The 23,042-nt window shown below is 36.0% G+C and overlaps 4 protein-coding genes across 4 annotated transcripts; 3 read left to right on the top strand and 1 right to left on the bottom strand.

Moving 5' to 3' along the window:
- Positions 1-2,343: 2,343 nt before the first annotated feature.
- Positions 2,344-4,643, top strand: LOC125211232 (probable inactive receptor kinase At1g48480). Its single transcript, XM_048110954.1, has 2 exons — positions 2,344-3,673; positions 3,785-4,643. Exons 1-2 carry the CDS (start codon positions 2,413-2,415, stop codon positions 4,321-4,323), a joined length of 1,800 nt encoding a protein of 599 aa, XP_047966911.1. The 5' UTR covers positions 2,344-2,412; the 3' UTR covers positions 4,324-4,643.
- Positions 4,644-14,256: 9,613 nt separating this feature from the next.
- Positions 14,257-15,689, top strand: LOC125211239 (protein PLANT CADMIUM RESISTANCE 2-like). The gene is made up of 4 exons (XM_048110961.1): positions 14,257-14,545; positions 14,639-14,710; positions 15,058-15,270; positions 15,462-15,689. Exons 1-4 carry the CDS (start codon positions 14,332-14,334, stop codon positions 15,536-15,538), a joined length of 576 nt encoding a protein of 191 aa, XP_047966918.1. The 5' UTR covers positions 14,257-14,331; the 3' UTR covers positions 15,539-15,689.
- Positions 15,690-17,209: 1,520 nt separating this feature from the next.
- On the top strand, positions 17,210-20,596 carry LOC125211235 (glucan endo-1,3-beta-glucosidase 3-like). The gene is made up of 4 exons (XM_048110958.1): positions 17,210-17,629; positions 18,671-19,924; positions 20,055-20,082; positions 20,220-20,596. The coding sequence occupies exons 1-4, from the start codon at positions 17,566-17,568 to the stop codon at positions 20,380-20,382; spliced, it is 1,509 nt and encodes a 502-aa protein (XP_047966915.1). The 5' UTR covers positions 17,210-17,565; the 3' UTR covers positions 20,383-20,596.
- A 128-nt stretch (positions 20,597-20,724) lies between these two features.
- LOC125211242 (dynein light chain 1, cytoplasmic-like) lies at positions 20,725-22,309 on the bottom strand. Its single transcript, XM_048110969.1, has 2 exons — positions 21,891-22,309; positions 20,725-21,052 (listed from the first exon to the last, which is right to left on the bottom strand). The coding sequence occupies exons 1-2, from the start codon at positions 22,131-22,133 to the stop codon at positions 20,897-20,899; spliced, it is 399 nt and encodes a 132-aa protein (XP_047966926.1). The 5' UTR covers positions 22,134-22,309; the 3' UTR covers positions 20,725-20,896.
- Between the last annotated feature and the right edge of the window lie 733 nt (positions 22,310-23,042).

The following is a 23,042-nucleotide window of genomic DNA, read 5'->3' as shown; positions in this document are numbered from 1 at the left end:
TTAAAAACATAATCAAGCCTCTTATTAATCTAAAAAAGAATTATTAAAAATATCAATACTTATTCGATTTTATTTCAATCTTTTCCAAATTAAATTCACAAGGACTAATAGTCCCACCATATACCGAAAATGTGAAAATATATAAGTTAGAAAGAACAAGAGATTAAACTATAGTACTAATGGCTAGTTGCTACACGCCAGATTGTAACTCGAATATATAAGATTAAAAGAACAAGAGATAAACTGTAGTATTAAAGTTACCAGAATAAACTATATAGTTGATTAGATGAAATCCTCTTTTTGCTAGACGATATATAAGCCTAGCACTCTCGAATCGAAGCTTTCAACTTGTCATCTGCAATGATAAAATAATTAATTTCTTCAATTTAATAGCATCAAAAATTTTTAAGCTCTGGTCAACTAGATTAAATGAGAGAATTGAGCTTAGACTTTTCTATATAGGCATGATGCACAGTCCACCAAGAAATGGCTGTAGGGTTTAAACTTTATAGCTTATAAGACCATGTCATTAGTGGAGAAAAAACAACCCAAACATTACTTTCTTTCCTCCAAAGGCGTAAACTATAGTACACCGTAAGTTTTATACTTCTATTCTTGACTTTTTTTTATGGCATTGTTCTATCAAAACTTGACAAATTGATCAACAAACAAATCGGTATGAATAGAGATAAAACATGGAAGTACTAATTTATACTCCGTATGATAACTAATCAAAATAAGTCAAAGTCCAAAATGGATATTTATCGTTAATCATCCTAATCAACCAATCTAATTAATACTTTAATTAAGAGAATTATTAGGACTAATATTTTAATTTGTTGTGATTAATGTTAAAACTCTTAAATCTTGTCGCATATCGACTTGGTGATGATCCTAACTTCTCTATATAAGTGTGGATAAAACTCTCTATTATAAAAATTTTTAATGGATGGATAACTCATTTCTAATAATTGATGCATTTAACGCGTGTCTATATAGGAGAACTGGTCTAGAAAATATTATGGCATAGAATTATTTGTAATTCTCGAAAAAGTTGTTTTTTGAATAAGTCATACACGAATGCTATTTTCTATAACTCCTTGTCATTAATAAATGATGGCCTACCTTTTTTCTGCCTTTTCCCAAGTTTGAATTATTGGTGTGGTGTATTTGTATACCATTTTGTAGTCTTTCATTATAATTGACATGTACCAAAAAAAAAAACTCTTAAAAAAAATAAATTAAACAATTAATGAATCGTACTCTTGTATGCATAAAATATAATAGTATTATTTTATTCTACATAAGTAAATTAAACACATCCCTTAAAAGATCTCGGATGGAATATAATCATTCTCCAAACCAATCATATGGAAAAACGGAGGAAAAAATGGAAGCAACTCTAATTAACATGTCTAACTTTAATTACACGGTGAATATGAGGAAATGTGCGGGTAAAATATTGTGCTTTCCTTTTTCTTTTGGTTCTTTCTCTAAAAAAAGTGTGTGAACAATATAGTAGATTTTGTGAAAGTTTATAACATTAAGAGGAAATTATTCTCCATAAAATGTCTAACTTTAAAGTTGTAGACTCAAATCCATAATAGAATCAGAAAAAAAAGTGTTAAACAATGTTTGAATCCAAAATTTGGTCCACATATTTTTATAACAAAGGACTCTTTTCATTCGATAAATTGCAACTTTAATAAACCAATTAACATGTCCGTTTAGTCAATTTCATAAAAGAAAAGCATATGAAGCTTGTTAGCTAACTGAAAATCTCATGTTACGTTTATAATAAAAAGTTAGTTAACTCGAGGTAACAAAATTGTCAATTATTTGGCAAAATGTTTGAATACCTAATTCCCATTTACCAGTAGGCTCCCACAATTCTCAACCTGCCTAATCTGGCAGCCGTTCGTCACGAGCGCCCGTAAAACTCACCAATAGTAAACAAGTATTGCACAAATTGCAAAGATAAGTAGAGATTAAATTTTGTGATAAATTGAAGAAAGAAAGAAGTGCATCAAATGAAATCTGAATCGGAAGTAGAATACAATCATACATAACCTGCCAAAATTCATGAGACCATCTATTTTTATACTTTAGTGCACAATGATTATATAATGCTAGGCACACGTAATGAACATTCCTCTAATTAAAATACTAAAGCAATAAATCTATATTTGTCCTAATTTGAATATGAGTCATGTAAACCAAAATGAACACAATGGAATAGTCACGGCAGCCGTCAATTCCTTGCAACATCAAGTCAATCCTCAACGCGCAAGTGATCGTTGACTGTCGCTCTACCATCATCAAAATAACTCAATTTAGCAATTTGCAATCAATCTTTGCATAAATCAGCTTCTACAAAATCATCCTAACATTTCAATTTCACACCATAATAAAATGTCACACCACCACCACCACCACCACCACCTCTTCCTCTTCCTCCACCTCCTCGTCTCCCTCATCCCCGTATTCTCCGATCTCGCCGCAGACCGCTCCGCCCTCCTCCGCCTACAAGAGGCCGTCGGCGGCCAAACCCTCCGCTGGAACACCACCGCCGGCTCCTCCCCTTGCAATTCGTGGCGGGGCGTCGTATGCAACGCCACAACCAACCGCGTCGTCGAGCTCCGCCTCCCAGGCAGCGGCCTCAGAGGCACCCTCCCGCCGAATTCCGTCGGAAACCTCACCGAACTCCGGGTGCTCAGCCTCCGCAACAACGCCCTCTCCGGCCAACTCCCTTCCGATTTAGCGTCGTGCACTTACCTCGAGGATATCCACCTGTCAGGGAACAGCTTCTCCGGCGAGATCCCGGATACCTTTTTCACGTTAACGAATCTCCTGCGTGTGAATTTCGCCGGAAACAGATTCTCCGGAAATCTATCCACCAATTTCAACAACCTCATTAATTTGAGGACTTTGTATCTGGAAAGCAACCAGTTGACCGGACCAATTCCTGATTGGAATAACCTAACCAACCTCAGAAATTTCAACGTTTCCTTCAACATCGATGTAACCGGATCAATTCCGTCCACATTAGCCAATTTTTCCGATCAATCCTTTTTAGGAACCTCTCTGTGTGGCAGACCTCTTCCTTCTTGCTCAAGTAATGGTGGAAACAACCTTTCCGACGGCGCAATAGCCGGAATCGCAATAGGATCATTCGCTGCATTGCTTATAATTCTCTGTGTTGCCTTCGTTTTGTGGAAAACATACAGAAGCAGAAAAGTGTTACCGCACAGATCTCCGGCCCCGCGTTCCCCCGCCGGCGACATTAGGACTCCAGATACAGAGCAATACAACTGGCGCAACAATGAATATTTGGAGACGAAGAAGGAGAGCGATGGATTGGTGTTTTTGGGGAAAGAGGATGCGGTTTTCAGTTTGCAGGAGCTGCTGAGCGCCTCCGCGGAGGTGATGGGGAAAGGGACGATCGGATCAACGTATAAGGCGTATTTTGAGAGCGGAATTCAAGTGGTTGTAAAGAGGTTGAAGAATGTCTCTGTTCCCGAGGCCGAGTTCAGAGTCAAAATCGAGGAAGTCGGATCGCTTCTTCACCGGAATCTCGAGCCTCTCCGTGGCTACTTCTACGGTACGGAGGAGAAGCTCCTTGTCTACCGCCCCATGCCCAAAGGCAGCCTCGCCGCCGCTCTCCACTCTTATGGTGAGATATAAAATTAGTCCATTTTCTATTTTTAAAAACATTTTCACTATAAAGTTAGTTTACTATTCTTTAGAAACATAAAACTGACACTGCAGTCTTTATCGATGACAGGAATGAGTAACCAGTCACTATCGCTGGAAACGAGGTGCAGGATCGCGGTGGGGGTGGCATCAGGGATCGAGTATCTCCACTCGGTGGGGTCCGGGACCGTGCACGGCAACATCAGGTCGTCGAACGTGTTCATCACGGAGGACTACGAGGCGCGCGTGTCGGAGTACGGGCTGGCGCGGCTGGTTGCGTCGAGCTCGAGCCTGAACGGGTACAGGGCGCCGGAGGTGCTGGACACGCGCGTGGGTTCGCAGAAGGCGGACGTGTACGGGCTGGGGGTGCTGCTGCTGGAGCTGCTGACGGGGAGGGAGCCCGACGGGATTCTGACGGAGGAAGGCGTGGCGCTGCCTGATTGGGTGCAGACGGTGGTGGAGGACAAGGGGACGGCTGCGGTGATCGATCCGAGTCTGATTGGGCGCGAGGAGTCGGAGGATCAGGTGGTTGAGCTATTGCTCGTGGCGCTTTCGTGCACGTCGCGGCAGCCTAGTGGTAGGCCATCGGCGGCGGATGTTGTGCGGCGGCTGCGGAAAATTTGTGATTGAAGAAGACGTCGTGTATTGGTATTTGGTTTGGAGAAGCTTTGCAGAAGATGATCTCTCGTTTCCTTCTTCATTAGCTGTGCAGAAGATGATCTCTCGCTTACTTCTTCATTAATTCATGTATGTATGTGAATGTGTGTGTGTGTGTGTCTGAGAGACAGCAAAAGCGATGCCGAAATTGAGATATTTTTTCAGTGAAGTGACCAAACAGTACAAAAATAAAGAATAAAGATTGTCACAGTGAATTTTTTTTGGGTCTTGAAACACTGTAGGATGATTCAAGACTCAAATTTTCTACAACAAAATATTTTCTTGTTAGGGAATTTGCCTTCTTTATAGAGTAATTTGCTACTACTTCCTAAACATATCCATGATCCCGTATTAATGATAAAATAGCTACTTTTTTTTCTCTTTTATATGAACTAGTGTTAACCCACGTGCGATGCACGACAAAATATTTTTTTTATCACATATTTTTAAATTGTTAATTGATTAATTAAAATATGAAAATATAACTATATAAAATTTAAAAATAGAAAAATATACATATAATAAAAATTCAATAAATATATGCTCCTCGATGCATTTTACACTTAAAAACATAAAATTAAACATATTTGAAATGGAATCAAGGTAGACACAATTATTTGGACAACGATGAAGAGACTATATCAAGTGTTAGATACATTTAAAAAATATGTTTAAAACAATCCTTCATATTTCTCAACTAAAAATAATGTATATCACACTTTTAACAAAATAATAAATCGATAACTCATAATATTCAAAATGTCAAAACTATGAACATAAAAAAATTCAAATGATAAACTATACAAAAAATATTACATTAATTGGTTGAATTAACACTATTATATTAATGAATAATGATAGCCCTTTTGAATGTTGGAACGTTTACCTTTATTTATTGTACTTTTAAACGTGGCTTGTTGGAATATGAAAAATCTATATTATTTTTTATGCTACTTTACAATTCTCAATGCTGCAAATTTTCTTTTTGTAAAATATATTTAATAAGTATATATTTTACTTAGTTGATCACCTATATATAAGATAATTAGATTCTCTATAGAAAATCAGTTGTATCCCGGAACAATTAAGTGCCAAATCCTAATTTCAACAATAGTATTATTAGTAAACCAAAATTTGGTTGTAGACTATTTTATTTTGTTTGAACAACTAATTGTTTGATCAACTCTATTTTGAAAGGTTTAATTATCTCATTGCAAATATACATATTATGCACCACTTATTAATTCATCATAAGTCATAAAATATTATTTTTGAGACACCATATAATATAATTACAACACAAGTTGGAATATAAATATATAAAATAATAGATTGTGTAAAGATGAAGATAAACATTATGCTTGTTTGAGTTAAGGATGTTACAATTCTTCCATCTCTAAGAATTGTAAAAAATATTAGCATAGAATTCTCGAACCATATACACGCAGTACTCTAACTATTGCAATAAAAAAAATGAAATGGAAATTACAACGAAAATTATAAAATAAACCGAACTATAAGTCTAGTTGAGAAAAACCCTCTTTCCGCACGACAAAGTACATCACGGTTAGTACTTTCGAATTGACGTATTATCCCCAAAGATGAAACGTCTTCCTCCTAACGTGTATAACTTCTCAAACCCGCTGGCACCGATGAACTTGATGGAGTTCCAAAAGTTGAGCAATACTCTAAAATATACAATAAAATGTTGAGAGCTTGAGAGAGAATGGTGAATGTGTAATTCATCTACAACTCTATGCTTTTTATAGGCACAAAATTAGAATATGAGAAATCATGAAATTAAAACATCATAAATTATAAAATTAAGAGAATAGAGGTTACAAAATTTGTTAAATGCTCATTATCCTATTTAAAGATTAGTCAAAGCATTAAAATATTTAAATAAATATTCATGAGAGTTACATATTTTATAATAATTCAAATTCACCCCATAACTTTTAAATATATCAAATTACGGCCAAAACTCGCCTTTTATATATGTATAGATGAGTCGTAATATCTTGTACCTCAAACTGATTGGATTAAAGACCACTTTAGAAGTTAGTGACATATTATGTATATAGAGGAAGACAAAACATACGTAATCGTCAAGGCCAACTAATACTAAGGACTCGTTTGATAAAAAAAATAGGATATGAGAAGATATGTAAAACACGATAAGAAATACGAGCTTCATGTCAAGATATACAAAGATATGATTTTTTTCGTTGTTCTTTGATCGAAAAGAAATTATCTAAATTTGTATAGTATATTATATAACATACTTAACTTAACAAATTGGTGGGTTACATAAACATGGTTAAAGTTATAATTTTGGTAAGATTGGATAGAGCCATGTCTTATATTGAGTTTTGAGTTAAGCTTAATTATGGTATCAAACAATTAGAAATGTCCATATATAATTCTTTATCTTGATATTACTAACTTATCAAACACGCCCAATATTTTAGAAAACATAAAGGATAGATATTAGTATTAAATAATTTTAATAAATTAATAATTTCTTAAACTTAATTTCACCAAATTTTTAGTAAAGATACATAGTTAAATATGTGTACCTCATGTTAAATCTCCTCTATTTCACAAATTCTGAATCACAACATTATAGTTTCGGTTTTCAAATTATTGTGTAAAATTGTTTCTATGAAATCTTATAAGAAGAAAAATTTGTTGCACTAAGACATATCCATGATTCTCCCAAAAATAAAAGGAATGCTTCAACAATATTAATTCGTTGAAGTATGTTTGTCTCACTTCCAAAACATGACAGTATGTAATTTGTTTACCATCAAATGCACATTGAAAGACGGCGAATTAAACCACCGCACAGCTCATCACATACCAGGTAACTCAATAAATCAACTCAATAGAATTCAATCAAATTTGCCACCAAAAATCACATTAATTAATCAATTTTTTCCGAGTCCATAATATCCCCAAGAATCTACTACCAATCTACCATCCATACGCACGGAAACGTAGTACCAATCGTACTGTTTTGACAATCTTAAGTGATCGTTGATTGAATAAGTAGGAGAATGGATGAAGTGAAAGATGACAATCATTCAAGGATTTGGGATGTTCCACTACGTCATCGCCGCCTCCGCAGTCGCACTCAGTGTTGTGTCCACCTGCATTGTCTAATTCAAAGCCCTCCAATCCAAAGACAAACACTATTTCCAAGCATAAGTCGGAGAGCAGAGAGCCCGACCCTAAGTCACTCCCGGGAAGAGGAAGATATACCATCTGCATTCTGCTGCTCCAGTTAAGTTGGAGAAACCTATTGAGAGTTTGATAGACAGGTACTATAAGTATAACCCTGCTAGCTTTGTTGACTCCTTGTTTGGTAGATTGTTACCTTGGATACTCCATGATTCCTCTGCTGAGTTTGTATCTTTATCAAATCTAGCTAATAGCTTATGATTATGTCTTTTATGGTACATCAGCGTTGGATGAAATCTTTTCAACTTTTGATATTTGAAGATATAGCTACCCTTGTGCAGCTCACGCAAACTTCTGATTCAGAATTTGTTACAAAAATTGCTGGAATTCTTTTGCTCAGAATTACTCATGATATAGAAATTAGATTTCAATTGCTTTATGCAATATTTTTGTCTGCTTTTGGGATCACATAATCTGGTGACTATTGGACTCAACTATTGTGTCTTGTAAAATGTTCTTTATTCAGAGATGCCACACATTCTGTTTATGTAGTTTGGCAGTTACATTAATTGTCTTATGATTTCTATCTATTATTCTAAGTTTCATCTCAGTTATGTTTGAGTAGCAACTACGAACCTTAAGCTACAATTAGTAACCTATTGCTCCCTAAAAAACACTAACCTATTTCATACTCCTTGAGGTGGAGGTATCATTCTTCAGCACTTGAAAATAATGCCTGCTAATTCAGTTAAAGTTGAGAACGTTGCTTATTACTGCTCCTGTGTTCTCTCCTGCAACATCTTGAGTTGAGTTCACCTAACAGCAGATCATGGCTTTATATTCCTTTGACTATCTGAGAGTGAATTATAATGACTTTGCTCATTCTTGAAATTAGATTCGGGTATTCTTTTCTGTCCCTGAGAACATAGCAGCAAGAATAGAGCTACCCGATTCTTTCTACAACCTTTCCACTGAAGAAGTGATATGGGAAGCAGAGCCAAGGAGGAAAAAGTTAGAGGAATCTAAGCTTCTTGTTCCTAAATCATATAGAGAAAAGCAGGCCAAAGCTGCAAGAAGGCAATATAATAAAACAGTTGTTAGAATACATTTACCTGATGGAGTGGTACTTCAAGCTATATTTCCATGGGAACAATATACAAGTCATTTCATATACTAGTATATTTTTTTACAGGCTTTATCAACTACTCCCTCCGTCCACGATTAATAGTCCCATTTCTAAATGGCGCGGGTTTTAAGAAATGTTAAGAAAAATGGATGGAAGAAAGTTAGTGGAATAGGGGTCCCACTTGTATATATTAGTTTTAAATGATATGTGAGTTGAATGAGTTAGTGGAATGTGAGGTCTCTTTACCATTTATGGTAATTATGAACCGGGACTCTTATTCGTGGACGGACCAAAATGGGAAAACGGGACTCTTATTCGTGGACGGAGGGAGTATTGAATTAGTAACCAATTTACTGTACTTGTGATTTACTGTATGTTATTGTTAGTAACTTGAGAATGAACTTTTGTTGCATTTTTTTTTTTTTTTTTTTTTTTTTTTTTTTTTTTTCTGTTTACTCATCTTACTGATTTGTTTGATGTACTCGATCAACCGATTTCTCCTTTGAATATATATACTGAACCAATTATCTTCAACAAAATATGCCAAAAGCTGTGATCTTCTATAGCATTTTATTTTGACTGAGTAAAGATAACACAATGTGAACCTTTTCTTGTATTAGTTGGTGAGCAATGGAAGGAGAGAGAGGAATCACATTTGAAGAAGAGGATTTGCTTCCTGCAGCACTTATTAAGTTCAGCCCTATTGAAACAGGTGATACTGTTTTTACCGGTCTCTCCAACTCCTACAGATCAGCGTGCCATTTGTCTCTGCTTCCGCAGTTCCCCGCTTAAATTGTACTCAATCTCAACCATCAACAATACTTATGCTTCTGAAGAAAGTTAGAACCTATATATGGTATGTATAGTTGATACAATGTTGCAAATCATGTGGAAACTAACGTTTGTTGCTCGTTTTTCATTTCTCATGTAAAATCAATTCGTGTACCGTCCTTAAGCTGATCACCTAGAAGCAACTCTTCAGATTATGAGATACCTGAAAGGGACCTTTGGACATGAAATTGTGTTCGGAAAACATAAGCATTTGGAAGTGCATGGCTCCACAACAGGTTACTTCACTTTTGTTGGAGGATATCTTGGGGCATGACATAGTGAGAAACATAAGGTGGTTACACTTTCAAATATAGAAGCTGAATTCAGAGGAGTAAAAAGTGGATTGACATGGGTGCTATAGCTACAAAAGTTATTCGGTTGGATCGGATTTCCACCATCTTAAACATGTCAGATATATTGTGCGAACATGGTAGCCAACAATGTAACAGTCCGCCCTCCTAGGGTACAATAAATGCGGCGACTGCTACCAAAACTGACTTAAAAGAGTTTAACATAGGCTAGAGTTCCATTTAAAGAGGCTTGACCTAAGTATAAAACGGACTATCAGAGTCGCAAGTCAAAGGTTTAATCAAGAGAAATAAATGAAGGATAAGTACTATAAAGTATGATCAAAACTGAAGGGTTCAATAAATCCCAATGATATCACAAGATGTCTCAAGATTCTAAAACGAAAGGAACAAGTGCAAAATATCCAAATAATACTAAAGTGTTTCAAAGAAAATTCAGCGGAAACGACCAAGAGAAAGTGCAGCTATGTATGGAGACACAACTACGCTTGAAGTTCAAAACACCCATCTTAATTAGTTAATATGCTCAACACCCGCCACTGCTCGTCGTCGTTCAACCTGCACATAAGGAAAACACATGCAAGGCTGAGTATTTTAAAATACTCAGTGAACTCGTTGCCAAAACATTTTATAAGTTATGCCACCCTTACCATAGTGAACTCGAGGTTTTACACTTTTCAAAATAAATATTCAACGAGTATCACAAAAATATTTCCATAGATTGGCCAATCAAACAACTCCCCAATTTCCTCATCACTTTCCACAATCTCATCATTTCCATAGTGCGACGAAAGTGTGGCCACACTTTTCGCCCACGAGACCGGCCGACTAGCAAGGACGGCTCCCGATCCCACCGTGTACACAGCCTGGTAGGGTTTGCGGCCCGTACTCAGACCCGAATTCGTTTAAACATATCCATAGCCACTGTAGCCTAATGGAGCGTACTCACAAACTAGGCATCAGGCACACAATATCATCACAAAACAAAAATAGGCATGACATAACAGTTAAACCATCCTTATTTCTCCACATTCATATATTTGCACATAAAAGAGTTTAAGAGTAAAGCCCACCTCGACTGCTTAGATTTCAAGTATGTTCTTTCCTTTGTTATCCTGCTTCGCAACCGAGGTTTCACCTTTTAATCACATAGGCATATATCACAAATCAGATTCAACACAAACTCCTAACTCATGCATGTCTCAACGCTTTTCCCTTTTCCCATCGATTTATCTTAACGTCATCAATCAAGGCCATGTTCATCACATAAGTTCCATTTGCATCTCAACTCTAGATCTAACATCAACATATGTCACATAAGAGTATTTTGCCAACATACACACAACACACACACACACTCGCCACACCCACATGCACACACGCCACACGCATGTATACATATTTCCATATCCCCTTTATCCCACTTTCACTCAACAAGATGCATGAGGGTTCAAGAATACCGATTAATCGGTTAGAAAGAAGAGGAATCGAGTAGAAAGAAGAAGATTAATATGAGAATACCTTTTTGAGAATAACGAACGGTAGAAACGAAGTAAAGACTTGGTTCTTCAAAAATCGTGAGGCTCAAACTCTAATTCTTCTCAAAGGATGAAGGATTATTTGAGTAAAGTAGAAGAAAATTGAGAGAGAAGGAAAAGAGGGAGGGGGCGAAAATTGTGATGGCTAGGGTTAGGGGTTTCTCTTATTTATAGTGCTCAATAAGATCTTTAGGTAAATAATATAGAATATTTGGTAAGATTTGATTCTCCATAATTAATTAAAAACAAATATTGTGGAGTAGGGAGGAAGAAAAAGATCTAGGGTTCAAGCATGGGGATTTTCGAAATATATGGCTTTTAATTAGCCAAGATTTTGTTTTGTATATTTTACGGAGTAGAATAAAATATCACGGAGCAAAATAAAAATAAAAATCCTCCCCATTGGGAAAAGAAATAGGCGGGTATTTGCTCCTTTAAATAAGGAATGGATCTTTAATATTAACTAAAATAAGATATGACAAGATCTCCTTGAGGTATGGAAAGATTTGGTAGAATATTTAAATTTTAGGTATGGAAGGAAATCAATAAGGGATCAATTAAAAATAAAATAATTCTTCCTTCCCAAATATAGGTGATTTTCGAAAATCACCTTAAAACAATAGGGTTCGATTTTTTTTCTTAGGAAATAGAGAATAATTGGGTTTTGGATTTAATTTGGATAAATATCCCAAGAATTAAATTAAATCCGGAAAAATGAGATTTTCTCCACTAAGGCTATGATTATCGAAAATTCCAAGGAAAAGGTTATGGAATAGTATCCTAAAAATCTCACTCACCCTTAAACAATTAAATCATCACATAATTTCACCTTTAATTCAAATATTCGCATGCCACGCCATATAATCAACAAGTTTGACTTTTCAAACTTCCAACGCAACCCTAAACCCGACTCGGTCATAACTTTGTTCCTCAATTAATTCACGTCTCCTAAGTCATAATTTAGGAAATTAAATTTTCGACTCTAAAATTAGAGTTCGAAAAAGTGGGGTGTTACAAACAACATGTTACCTTCGTCCATAAAAATAGACTAATTTTACCATTTTGGACCGTCCACCAAAGTTATATCAATTCTAAATATGAAAAGTTTTAAACAAACTAACCATACATGTCATTCTAAATGTGGACCCGAAAATTCATTAACATTACTTTTCATCACTTTATTCCCCTCTCTCATACCTTACTAATTTCGCATTAAAATTCGTATCATTTATAATTTTGTCTATTTTTTTAGACGAATGTAGCTGTAGAGAATCTGGTACAATATTATATATAGAGCCCATCCCCCTAATCAATAATAACCCTTCTCATTAGGCCTTTTTTCCCCAACCAATGCCGATTTTGCTTGTTTCTCCACTAGATATTTACAAAGATCATCTTGTGAAGGTTGCTTGTATTTTTGTGGAAACTGTATTTCATTCTTGTAGAATTAGCGGTGAACATTATGAATCTATGACTATGAAAATATATTATTCATTCAATTTGTATCAATTACACCTAGTTTTCCTTTCCATGGTCAGTTTGTGCATGCCCTTATAAATTAAAAAGTTAACTGAACATACCTAAAACTGCAATACATTTTCTTACTTCGGCTATGATATTCATTAAGCTATTATTAAGTATTAGTATTAAATTGTCGTTAACAAACTTCTTAAAAAAAAAGATGAGTAAGTCGCAATACATTTTACATATAGTCAACTAATATATTGAGCGACTTTTTGGATAAGATAGTATTTAATAGATGGGGCCTCAATAATATATATAAAAATTTGTTATTAAGACATAGCTTGATATCCCGGATATTTCTTGAGAAATATGCATTGACACTCAATCGTAGTTTTATACTCGGTTTGAACCTTATTTTTCAATTATGCAATTCAAGGACTTTTTTTTAATGGTTTGAACCTTTGAAAGGTCATTATGATAACTATATTATGATGAACGACATTATTATGCATTCAATGATAGTAATTTACATTATACCTTCCACGAAATTTCTAAATCCTACACACGGTCACGGGTCACAGGTGCCGCTAATTTCATCGAACTGTTTCAGATAGAATATTGAATTTATTTCATATAACAAATGTTTATACTTATTCAAACTCATTATAAATATTAGGGTTAAGAATATTGAATTTGTTTCATTATATATCAAGTGTTTGTGGATACTATTATTAGTCTACATTTATTAAAGTTAGTTTATGGATAATAATCAACATATGTACTCCTTTGACTATGGGACTTTGTCTTTATTTTAAGATATTTTTAAGCTGAAATATTTATTCCACTAACATTACAATTAATATTTTTTATTAAAATTTGCGCAGTCCTTTAAATATATTTTTACGAGATTATTGGATAATTAAGTACAAATTGTTACTTATGAAAAACACAATTATCTTATTATATCATTAGACACATCCACAATTAAAATTTCATTTGTTATTTTCTTATTTTGAATAATAAACATATTTCACTAAAGTATTACAATCATTATATAAAAAGTGGAAATCATGTTAAAATTTTTTTCAATTTTTTTTACAATTTTAAAATTTTTATGTTGAATTGATGTAAGACTTAAAATTATGAATGAAGTGGTACATATCTTCACTTTTTTCCAGCGGAAGTGACGAAATTTACACGATTTTGAACGTTCCAATCAACCGTCCAATAAACTCCAATGAAACGATTATTATGCCTAAAAGAAATTTACAAAATCCTCCATTGGACAAAATTCTTAGTGAGGTAACACATGCACTATAAACTATACATAATTAATACATTCCACAACTTGGATATGAGATTGAAGCGCGTTGCAGCAAACAACATTGACTAATCTGAATTACCCGAGTTGACTCGTTCAATCAACTGGACTCGCCGACTGTCTATTTATATTTGTCTCATCCATCCCCAATTTGATTTCCAATCATCTCTCTCCCACTCCCATCCCATTGTTGGATTCATCGAATCAATCATGTACTCATCCAACTCCAACTCCACCGACTACCAGAAATTCTCCGATGCCACGGCATCTCCGCCGCGTGATTACACCACTCCGACCGGGATCCCGGTCAGCTCCACCCAGACATTTTACACCGAGAAGCCCGAGCCGAGGCCTCCTCTTCCCCCCAAGCCTCAGGTGCCATGGTCCACCGGCCTCTGCGGTTGCTTTTCCGATGTCCGCAACTGTGAGTTTCTGAATTAATTACTTAATTCACAATTGGAATTTGGAATCTATCATATCATTACTGAATATAGTTGGTGTGTTAATAATTAATCAGGTTGCTTGACGTTCTGGTGCCCCTGCATTACATTTGGCCGGATTTCTGAGATCGTCGACAAAGGATCCAGCTGTAAGCATACATATCTAATTTTCAACCCTATTTAATTATATGAATTTCATTTCCGGTTAATCGAATTAAATAGTTGAGTTTATGGAAATAGTATGAAGGAATTTGGAGGAGACGACCCAACTAACTTACAAAAGGATATTATCGGTATAAACCTTATGTTATGAACCATCCACGTCAATGCGCTGCTGCCCCTGCATCGCATTATTTTCTTATTTATTGCTCATATTTTTACCACTTACTCATTGTGTGGTAACTTTCATATTCATTTTTTTTGTTAGTAATGGTACTAGTATGATTGAGTAAGCGTATATAGCTGGTGATTGACTAATGAAGTTGGGATGCTGCAGCTTGTATTCAGAATGGAGCACTGTACACATTGATAGCGTGCGTGACCGGGTGCCCGTGCTTCTATTCGTGTTTCTACCGCTCCAAAATGAGGCAGCAATACTCCCTCCACGAATCTCCCTGCTGCGACTGCTTGCTTCATTGCTTCTGCGAATCTTGTGCTCTCTGCCAAGAGTATCGCGAGCTTAAGAATCGTGGATTCGACATGACCATCGGTATAGTCTTTCTTTCCCAAATGCTGCAATCTCAATATACTAGTAAATGATTTGAACACAACATTACAGATAAATCAATTCTATATAGTAGTATTTCTTCACTTCACTTATTCAGAGGGAGATTAGTTCTAGCAAAGGAAGGTGTGAAAATATAGTACTAGAATACTTAGGATGTGGTTAATTTGTTGCAGGATGGCATGGAAATGTGGAGAGACAGAATCGCGGAATATCCATGGCTCCAATCGTTGAAGGCGGAATGACCAGATAATTATATTTATGCAATTTTCTCTACATATATAATGCTTTCAGTTCCATGAAAATCTCGTGTGTGTTTTTCTACTGTAAACCAAGTACTTCAACTTTGTTGCACTAATAACTTATGGAGCGTGTATATATATATATAATGTGTGTTTTCTACATATATAATGCTTTCAGTTCCATGAAATAGTAATGCAACTTCTTGCTCCGCGAATATATAAAATTGTTTAACTCATATATTTACCATTTGTTTCTGGTACCTAACCAAGCATAACCTACCCTAAACATAAAATATAGAAATGCACAACAATAAATGGACTAAACGATTCGTCTTTAGTTTTTTTTTACTCAAAATTGACTGCCATAATCTCCCTATCTTCTCTAGTTCTCTTACTCATTAACATATTCTTGACCATAAACTTAATTGTTCTTACCTACGATTCTTAATCATTATCTCCTTATAACTAATCCAACAATTCTATAACACATGTAGAAAACTAAATTTAAACAAAAAGTAATGACAATGTCCTAATAGGACTATTTGCCAAACTAAGAATTAGTACAATTTACAACCGCCAATGAATTGTGATGTCGCAACCATTCAAAATTTATAGCATTATTAATAAACACTTAAAAATCATTAATTATTATTGTAATTTTTTTATTTATAAGAAAATCGAAATAAATTTCAAATTTCAAAATTTGGATAATGAACTTTAAAGTCCCTAATGTTTCATTACCTATAAACGTCTATACTTGCCAACATTTGGGTTGACATCGTAAATAAAACTTTAATATTGTAAAAGTTTATTGGCTTTGTGAATTCTTAGCAAAATAAGAACAAATTCATAACGTTTAGGACCAGAAGCTCGCAACATAATAGTCATGACTAAAATAGCAAAATGTTCATTCCTTGAAGACACAAAATTTAAAATGTTTAAGAAGCAAACTTTGGTACGGTGTTTAATCAAAGTCCAAATTGTTTTGACTGTTACTTTAAGAGTAAAAATGGACAAATTCATAGTGTCAAGTACCCAAAGCTATCAAAATAATTTATTTAAGACTAAAAATGAGCTTTGATCTAAGTTCCATAAGATTCTACAAGTAATCCTAAGAGCATCCGCAATGGTCGGCTAGCGACCGGCCTAGCCGATTCGTCGCGCTAGCCGAACCATTGCAATCGGCGAACACGAAAAGGATATAATTGAAGAGTTGTGGGCACGGAGGATTGCACGGCGATAGTTTTTTTCTTTATTTATGCATGTAATTTTTTTTATCTATGTAACTTTTTTAAATGCAATTAATGAATTTTCCCGTATATGTGTCGTAAATTTAATTCCGTATTTTAATAGTAATTTTAATTCCGTAAATGTAGTATATTTTGAATTGTTTTTATTGCGGTGGCCTATGGCTGGCCTAAATTTGATGTGGCAGGTGGATTTTTTAGTGTTGCTAACGTGGCAGGAGAGAGAATGGCTGGCATATGGCTGACCTAAGCACCATTGTGGATGCTCTAAAAGTAGCCTTTGCATAATTCAAAAAAAAATTCACATATGATAAAAAAAAAAAAATAGACATAGATTTAAACATCACTGCATTAGATAACGAAGGACTAAATTTTATAATTCAATCTACATAATTCAATTTGAGGTTAAAAGAAAAAGAAATACTCCTATGTCAAAGAGGAAATTTTGTGTTTGAACTTTAAAATTGGCAAAAGGCAATCAATGTTCAAACGGCCTACAGCATGCCAATCGCATAATAAAAAAAGAAAGTATAGAAAATGAAATTAAATATTGGCCGTCGATTTCTGACAAAGTACAGTAAAGTGATACGACATAGCTGAAAACACACAATCGATTCCTCTCTAGACAGCAGCCCCTTCCACACACACACACACACACACACACACACTCATTTCCTCTCTCTTCTCACTCTTCACCCGCCTATTTTGTTTGGCTTTTTGCTCAAATAGCGTGGGCACTTGGCTCTTTGGATTGGAGCTTTGTAGTTCAAGAAACATAAAGGCTTCGCCAAATGGGGTTATTTCTTCTTGCTCTTTTCCTCGTGGCCATTTCTGCTGCTTGCGCTGATGAAGAAGGTAGCTCATTTATTTGAAATTTCTGTTTTACTTCTTCTTCTTCTTCTTATGGATTTCTGACTGAACTCATATTTAGTTGCACTTCGATCTCTGTTATTAAGTTTTGTGATTTATTGCTGTCTGGATTAGGGGTAATTTGTTGTGCACATAAAGATTGGTTTTTTAGAAGAAATATGATAAAGATTGAGTTTTTTTTAGAAGAAATATGAATATTTCTGCTTGTGCAAGTTCTTCCATGTAAGTCTCTTGAATGATAAACTGAAAATCCTTAATTAATTATTTTCCTGGCCGTATTGGAAGTTTTCTGTATATTGCTAACCAGCTCAGCTCATGTTGCTTTTCTTTTGGACACAAATTGTAGTACCAAAGATTCTATGAGGTAATCTTGACCCCACACCATATGTACAGGGTTTTTATCTTCACCATATATTTCTACACATACCCTCATTGATGTATGTGTTTGTGTGTGAATAGCACAATGCAAGTGTGGTTTAGGAGACCCATTGAGTAATGGGAGGGCCAGGACACTCATGTTGTGCCCCAACTTATTGTTGACTGTCCCATTTTAATAGTTTGGAATCTGACATGTTAGCCATGTGATTATGGATCAGTTGATATTTTGTAGTTTGTTTAATCGAATGGGCTAATAACTAGTGCCTTCCACAACTGTCTGTCAGCGGCTTTCAAGTTTTGTTTTTAAGTTAGTGCATTATTAGGTAATAATTGCAACATTCTTTTGGTAAATAATGTTTCTTAGATAGATTATTACCTCATGGCTTTTATCTGCCTAAGCTTTCTTGATACATTGGCTGTTCTTTCTGTAAGAATTAATCATGTGGTAGGCTCCTCACCTCCACAAGCTATGACTTAGTGTAGGATAACTGTGAGTTTATATGCAAAATTTAGAATGATCATAAAAATGGTAATATTTCTCTATATTAGGATAACAGTGAGTTAACCTGAGTTCACAAGATCTATTTTTTGATTTGCCAATATAAAGCAACCAGAAATCATCTTATTGTGTTGGTTTCTCATGCGCAGCTGCTTTCATCGGAGTGAACATTGGCACCGCCCTCTCGGACATGCCAGATCCGACCCAAGTGGTGGCCCTTTTAAAATCTCAGCAAATCCGGCATGTAAGGCTTTTTGATGCTGACAGAGCAATGCTACTAGCTCTTGCTAATACCGGTATACATGTCACCGTATCCGTGCCTAATGATCAACTGTTAGGCATTGGGCAGTCTAATTCAACTGCCGCTAATTGGGTTTCTCGCAATGTTCTTGCTTACGTCCCTGCCACAAATATAACTGCGATAGCAGTTGGCTCTGAAGTTCTAACCACGCTTCCGAATGCTGCTCCAGTTCTTGTCTCGGCAATGACTTTTATTCACTCTGCCCTCGTGGCTTCTAATCTTGGCTCCCGCATAAAAGTTTCCACTCCACATTCATCTTCCATAATCCTTGACCCGTTTCCGCCCTCTCAAGCTTTCTTCAATCGCTCTTGGGAACCTGTCATGGTGCCGTTGCTTAAGTTTTTGCAATCTACAGACTCTTATCTTATGCTAAACGTTTATCCGTATTATGATTACATGAAAGCTAGTGGTGCCATTTCGTTGGACTATGCTCTTTTCCGACCTCTTCTTCCAACCAAGGAAGCCGTTGATCTCAATACACTCCTCCACTACACAAATGTATTTGATGCTGTTGTTGATGCAGCGTACTTTGCAACATCGTATCTGAACTTCACTAATATCCCCGTCGTGGTGACAGAGTCAGGTTGGCCTTCCAAGGGTGACTCATCAGAGCCGGATGCCACCCTAGACAATGCCAACACATATAACAGTAACCTCATAAGGCACATTCTCAACAACACGGGGACACCAAAACATCCTGGAATTGCTGTTAGTACGTATATTTACGAACTATACAATGAGGATCTTAGGCCAGGACCCGTATCAGAGAAGAACTGGGGGCTCTTTGATGGCAATGGGGTGCCGGTTTATATACTTCGCCTCACCGGCTCAGGGACAGTGTTGGCAAACGATACTACGAATCAGACTTATTGTGTTGCAAGGGAAGGTGCTGACAAGAAGATGTTACAGGCAGCATTAGATTGGGCGTGTGGACCGGGGAAAGTAGATTGCTCTCCTTTATTGCAGGGGCAGCCATGCTATGAACCTGATACTGTTGCTAGCCATGCTTCATATGCTTTTGATGCATACTATCACCGGATGGCAATGGGTGAGGGAACCTGTAACTTTAATGGTGTTGCTACCATCACCACAACGGACCCTAGTAAGTCCGCGAAAGCACTTTCCTGTTCTTATATTGGGAATTTCCAGCTACATTTGTTCATGACAGAATTTATGCAACTAATTATCTATGATTTGAGTATCTCACAAGAGGTTGCTTTGTCATACTGCAGGTCATGCTTCTTGCATTTTTTCTGGAAGGTACTGATTAATTTGCTAGTTGATACAATTAATATACATGTGGAGTAAACCATTTGTTGATCTCTATCTTGTTCAATGCAACATATTAAGGTTGTTGCTGCTTTCAAGTTTTTCTTACTAATTTTCCTTTGCATCAGTGCTGGAAGAAATGGCACCTTCACAAACACAACAGCTGTCGCTCCATCAACTAATTCTACGGTTTCTGGTGGTCATTCGCGCTCTCTGTGCAGAAAAGATTTTTACGGGCACTCTCTAGTACTACTACTTGGTTTCGTGTTATGGACTGCTGCATATTTGTAATAATATATATCCACATTCATGTCTCCGACTAAGTCGTGCTTGAAACCCTAACACAAGTCCAGCACACCCAATTTTGTTCTCTCCAGAAGAGTTAGGAGTGAGAATTTCCTTGTGTAACATAGCTGGGGTAGTAGAAAAGTATTGATTCATTCATTTGTGTATCAAAACATCAATTTCTCAATGATTCATGATTTGGGCTTTTTGTGTTTCTCAATTGAATTCAGAGTGACAAGTAGCACAGACAAATCCTGAGGTATATGCTGCTGCTGCTGCTGCTCAGCTAACACATACACTTCATAGCATACCATGCTCTTTTCTATATATGTTGAATGACAACATAAGGAAATAGAAACCCAATGCAATTGCTTAAATCTACAATCAACTTCCTCAAACCATCACACTACATTCAACCAAAACCATGTACTTTTGTCCATTTTTTTCTGAACATTTCCCCCTCAATCCAACTACATTTTCTTACCACTTAAAACATGGATTAAACACAAGAAACGGTAGATCATTGTTCCAAAGGGTCCACAGCAGTCTTGAAGAGAAGAACATAAACTTTATCAATGGAGAAATATAAGAACCCTCCAAGGGAATGTGTCACATATGAGCCAAAGCTTGTTCCAACAATGCAATGCCATGCCGGACCATATGTTGAGTCGAACTCCTGCAAATACCATAAATGATCCTAATATCTTCATTTATCATGATCCCCGGACAAAGCTTGTACTAATAATCACAACACACATGAATCAAACAACAAGTAGCTTATGCAAGAAATGGTGCGAAAGAAATATATATTCTTCATGTAACGTGATTTCTCCAAATCAAGTTTCTTCCAATATCACTGCTGAAAACTTAAAAGGTAGATTACTGTAGGAAGCAATGATCATTGTCAAACTTTTTGCTGAATTGTGAGCTGATAGTAATTCATCATACACATCTCAAATAGCATTACCATCTACTACACACTTCTAAGTTTTTACTAGTATCATTCAACTTTGAACTAAGTAAAAGTAAAAGCTTGCACACGCTGCTTTCAAGAAAGCTGGTCTTCTGTGGATAAAAAAGAGGAGTCAAAGAAAGCATTTTTTAGTGCACCTTCTCAAAAAAATGAACTTTTACTGCAACTGAGGTAATGTTTCAACTTTTCAAAGCTTTTCCTAGAACTCTGCACAACCAACATCCACAAAATAACACCATACTTTACTATTCATTTACTAGTAACTAGCTAAACGAATGGTGAACAGAAAAAAATGGTTAGTTCTTTCAGCAATCAATGAAGCAACACTACACATTATCATGCGCCAATAGTAGATATAAAACGAATTAAAGAGCCTTCACAAGCCCATGAAACCATTCCGCATTTCACAAAAACAGATGAACCCTTTGCTAAAAATTCAATCTTTTTATATGGGAAAATGTTACAAAAACAAGATAAGTTAAAAAAAAACAGTAATTGCAAGTGAGCAAGAAACTGATAAAAAAAGAAAAAGAAAAGGGACCTTTTTGAGGGAAAGAGCGAGGCGTTTACTGTCGAGCTTGAGAGAAGCCATGGAATCAATAATGTCTCTAGCAGTTTTAAAAGCGTGATTTTGCAGAGGCAGAGGCATATCCGAGGCTCTCACACGCACATTCATGCGATCATGATTCTGTTCCTGCTCAGCTGCATTCTTTTTCTTCTGTATCAAACTGTTCAAGAATTTGCTTCTCCTCTCCAGTTCTTCTTCTGCTCCCTGCATCTCCATTTTCAACCTGATGATTATGGTGTTTTCATCTATTTTCTTCAATCATGTAGTCAGTCAAAGCTTTTAGAGAGAGAGAGAGGGTGTTGGTTGATTGATTGGTAATTTGGTATAGTGTCCAAGAAAGAGAAAAGATACACTACTATTTGAAAGAAGGTGTTTGTTTTTTGTAAGAAAAAGACATGAAAAGAATTTCTGTTTCTGCAAAGTGCAAACATGAACCTCGATTACAATGACTGAATATGGGTGTATAGTAATTTTGGTTCTTTTTAGGAAGTGTTTTTTGAAAATAAATTTTTTATGGTTTGACGTAGACAATATTGTTGGAATTGGCGTGGGTGTTATTGGAATAAAAAAAAAAAAAAAAAAGGTAATACTAAGTGACCATGTGGCTGGTCATAAATGATATTTTAGTAAATATAGGTATTTTTAGATAGTGATTTAGAGACATAAGAGCATCCGCAACGCTGCCTCGTTGCGGACTCGATCTCGTCTCGACGAGACGAGACGGCATCGAGACGGCGTTGCGGCTCTGCGTCTCGTCTTGATGAGACGAGATGTCTCGACGCCCGACGCGCGTCCCGGCGAGGCAAGCCTCGAAGCTCGCGAGACACGCGCCCGGCGCCACGTGGCGCGCGCGGGCTGCTGGCGTGACGCCCACTCGCGGAGTGGGCGTCGGATTTATGACGTCATAATTCAATTTTTTTTAAAAAAAAATCAGATTTTTCAAAAAAAAATTTAAAATAAAAAACGGTAATATTACCGTTGAACGGTAATATTTTTAATAATTTTTTTTATTTTATATATTCTATATATACTCTTCTCCATTCTCCATTTTACACACAAACACACATTCATGCTCTCATCTCTCTTTCTTTCCTCTCCAATCACTTCTATAAAATCATTCCTTTA

Source organism: Salvia hispanica, chromosome 3, assembly GCF_023119035.1.
Source record: "Salvia hispanica cultivar TCC Black 2014 chromosome 3, UniMelb_Shisp_WGS_1.0, whole genome shotgun sequence".
Lineage (NCBI taxonomy): Eukaryota > Viridiplantae > Streptophyta > Magnoliopsida > Lamiales > Lamiaceae > Salvia > Salvia hispanica.
This window is presented reverse-complemented; position numbering and strand designations above follow the sequence as displayed.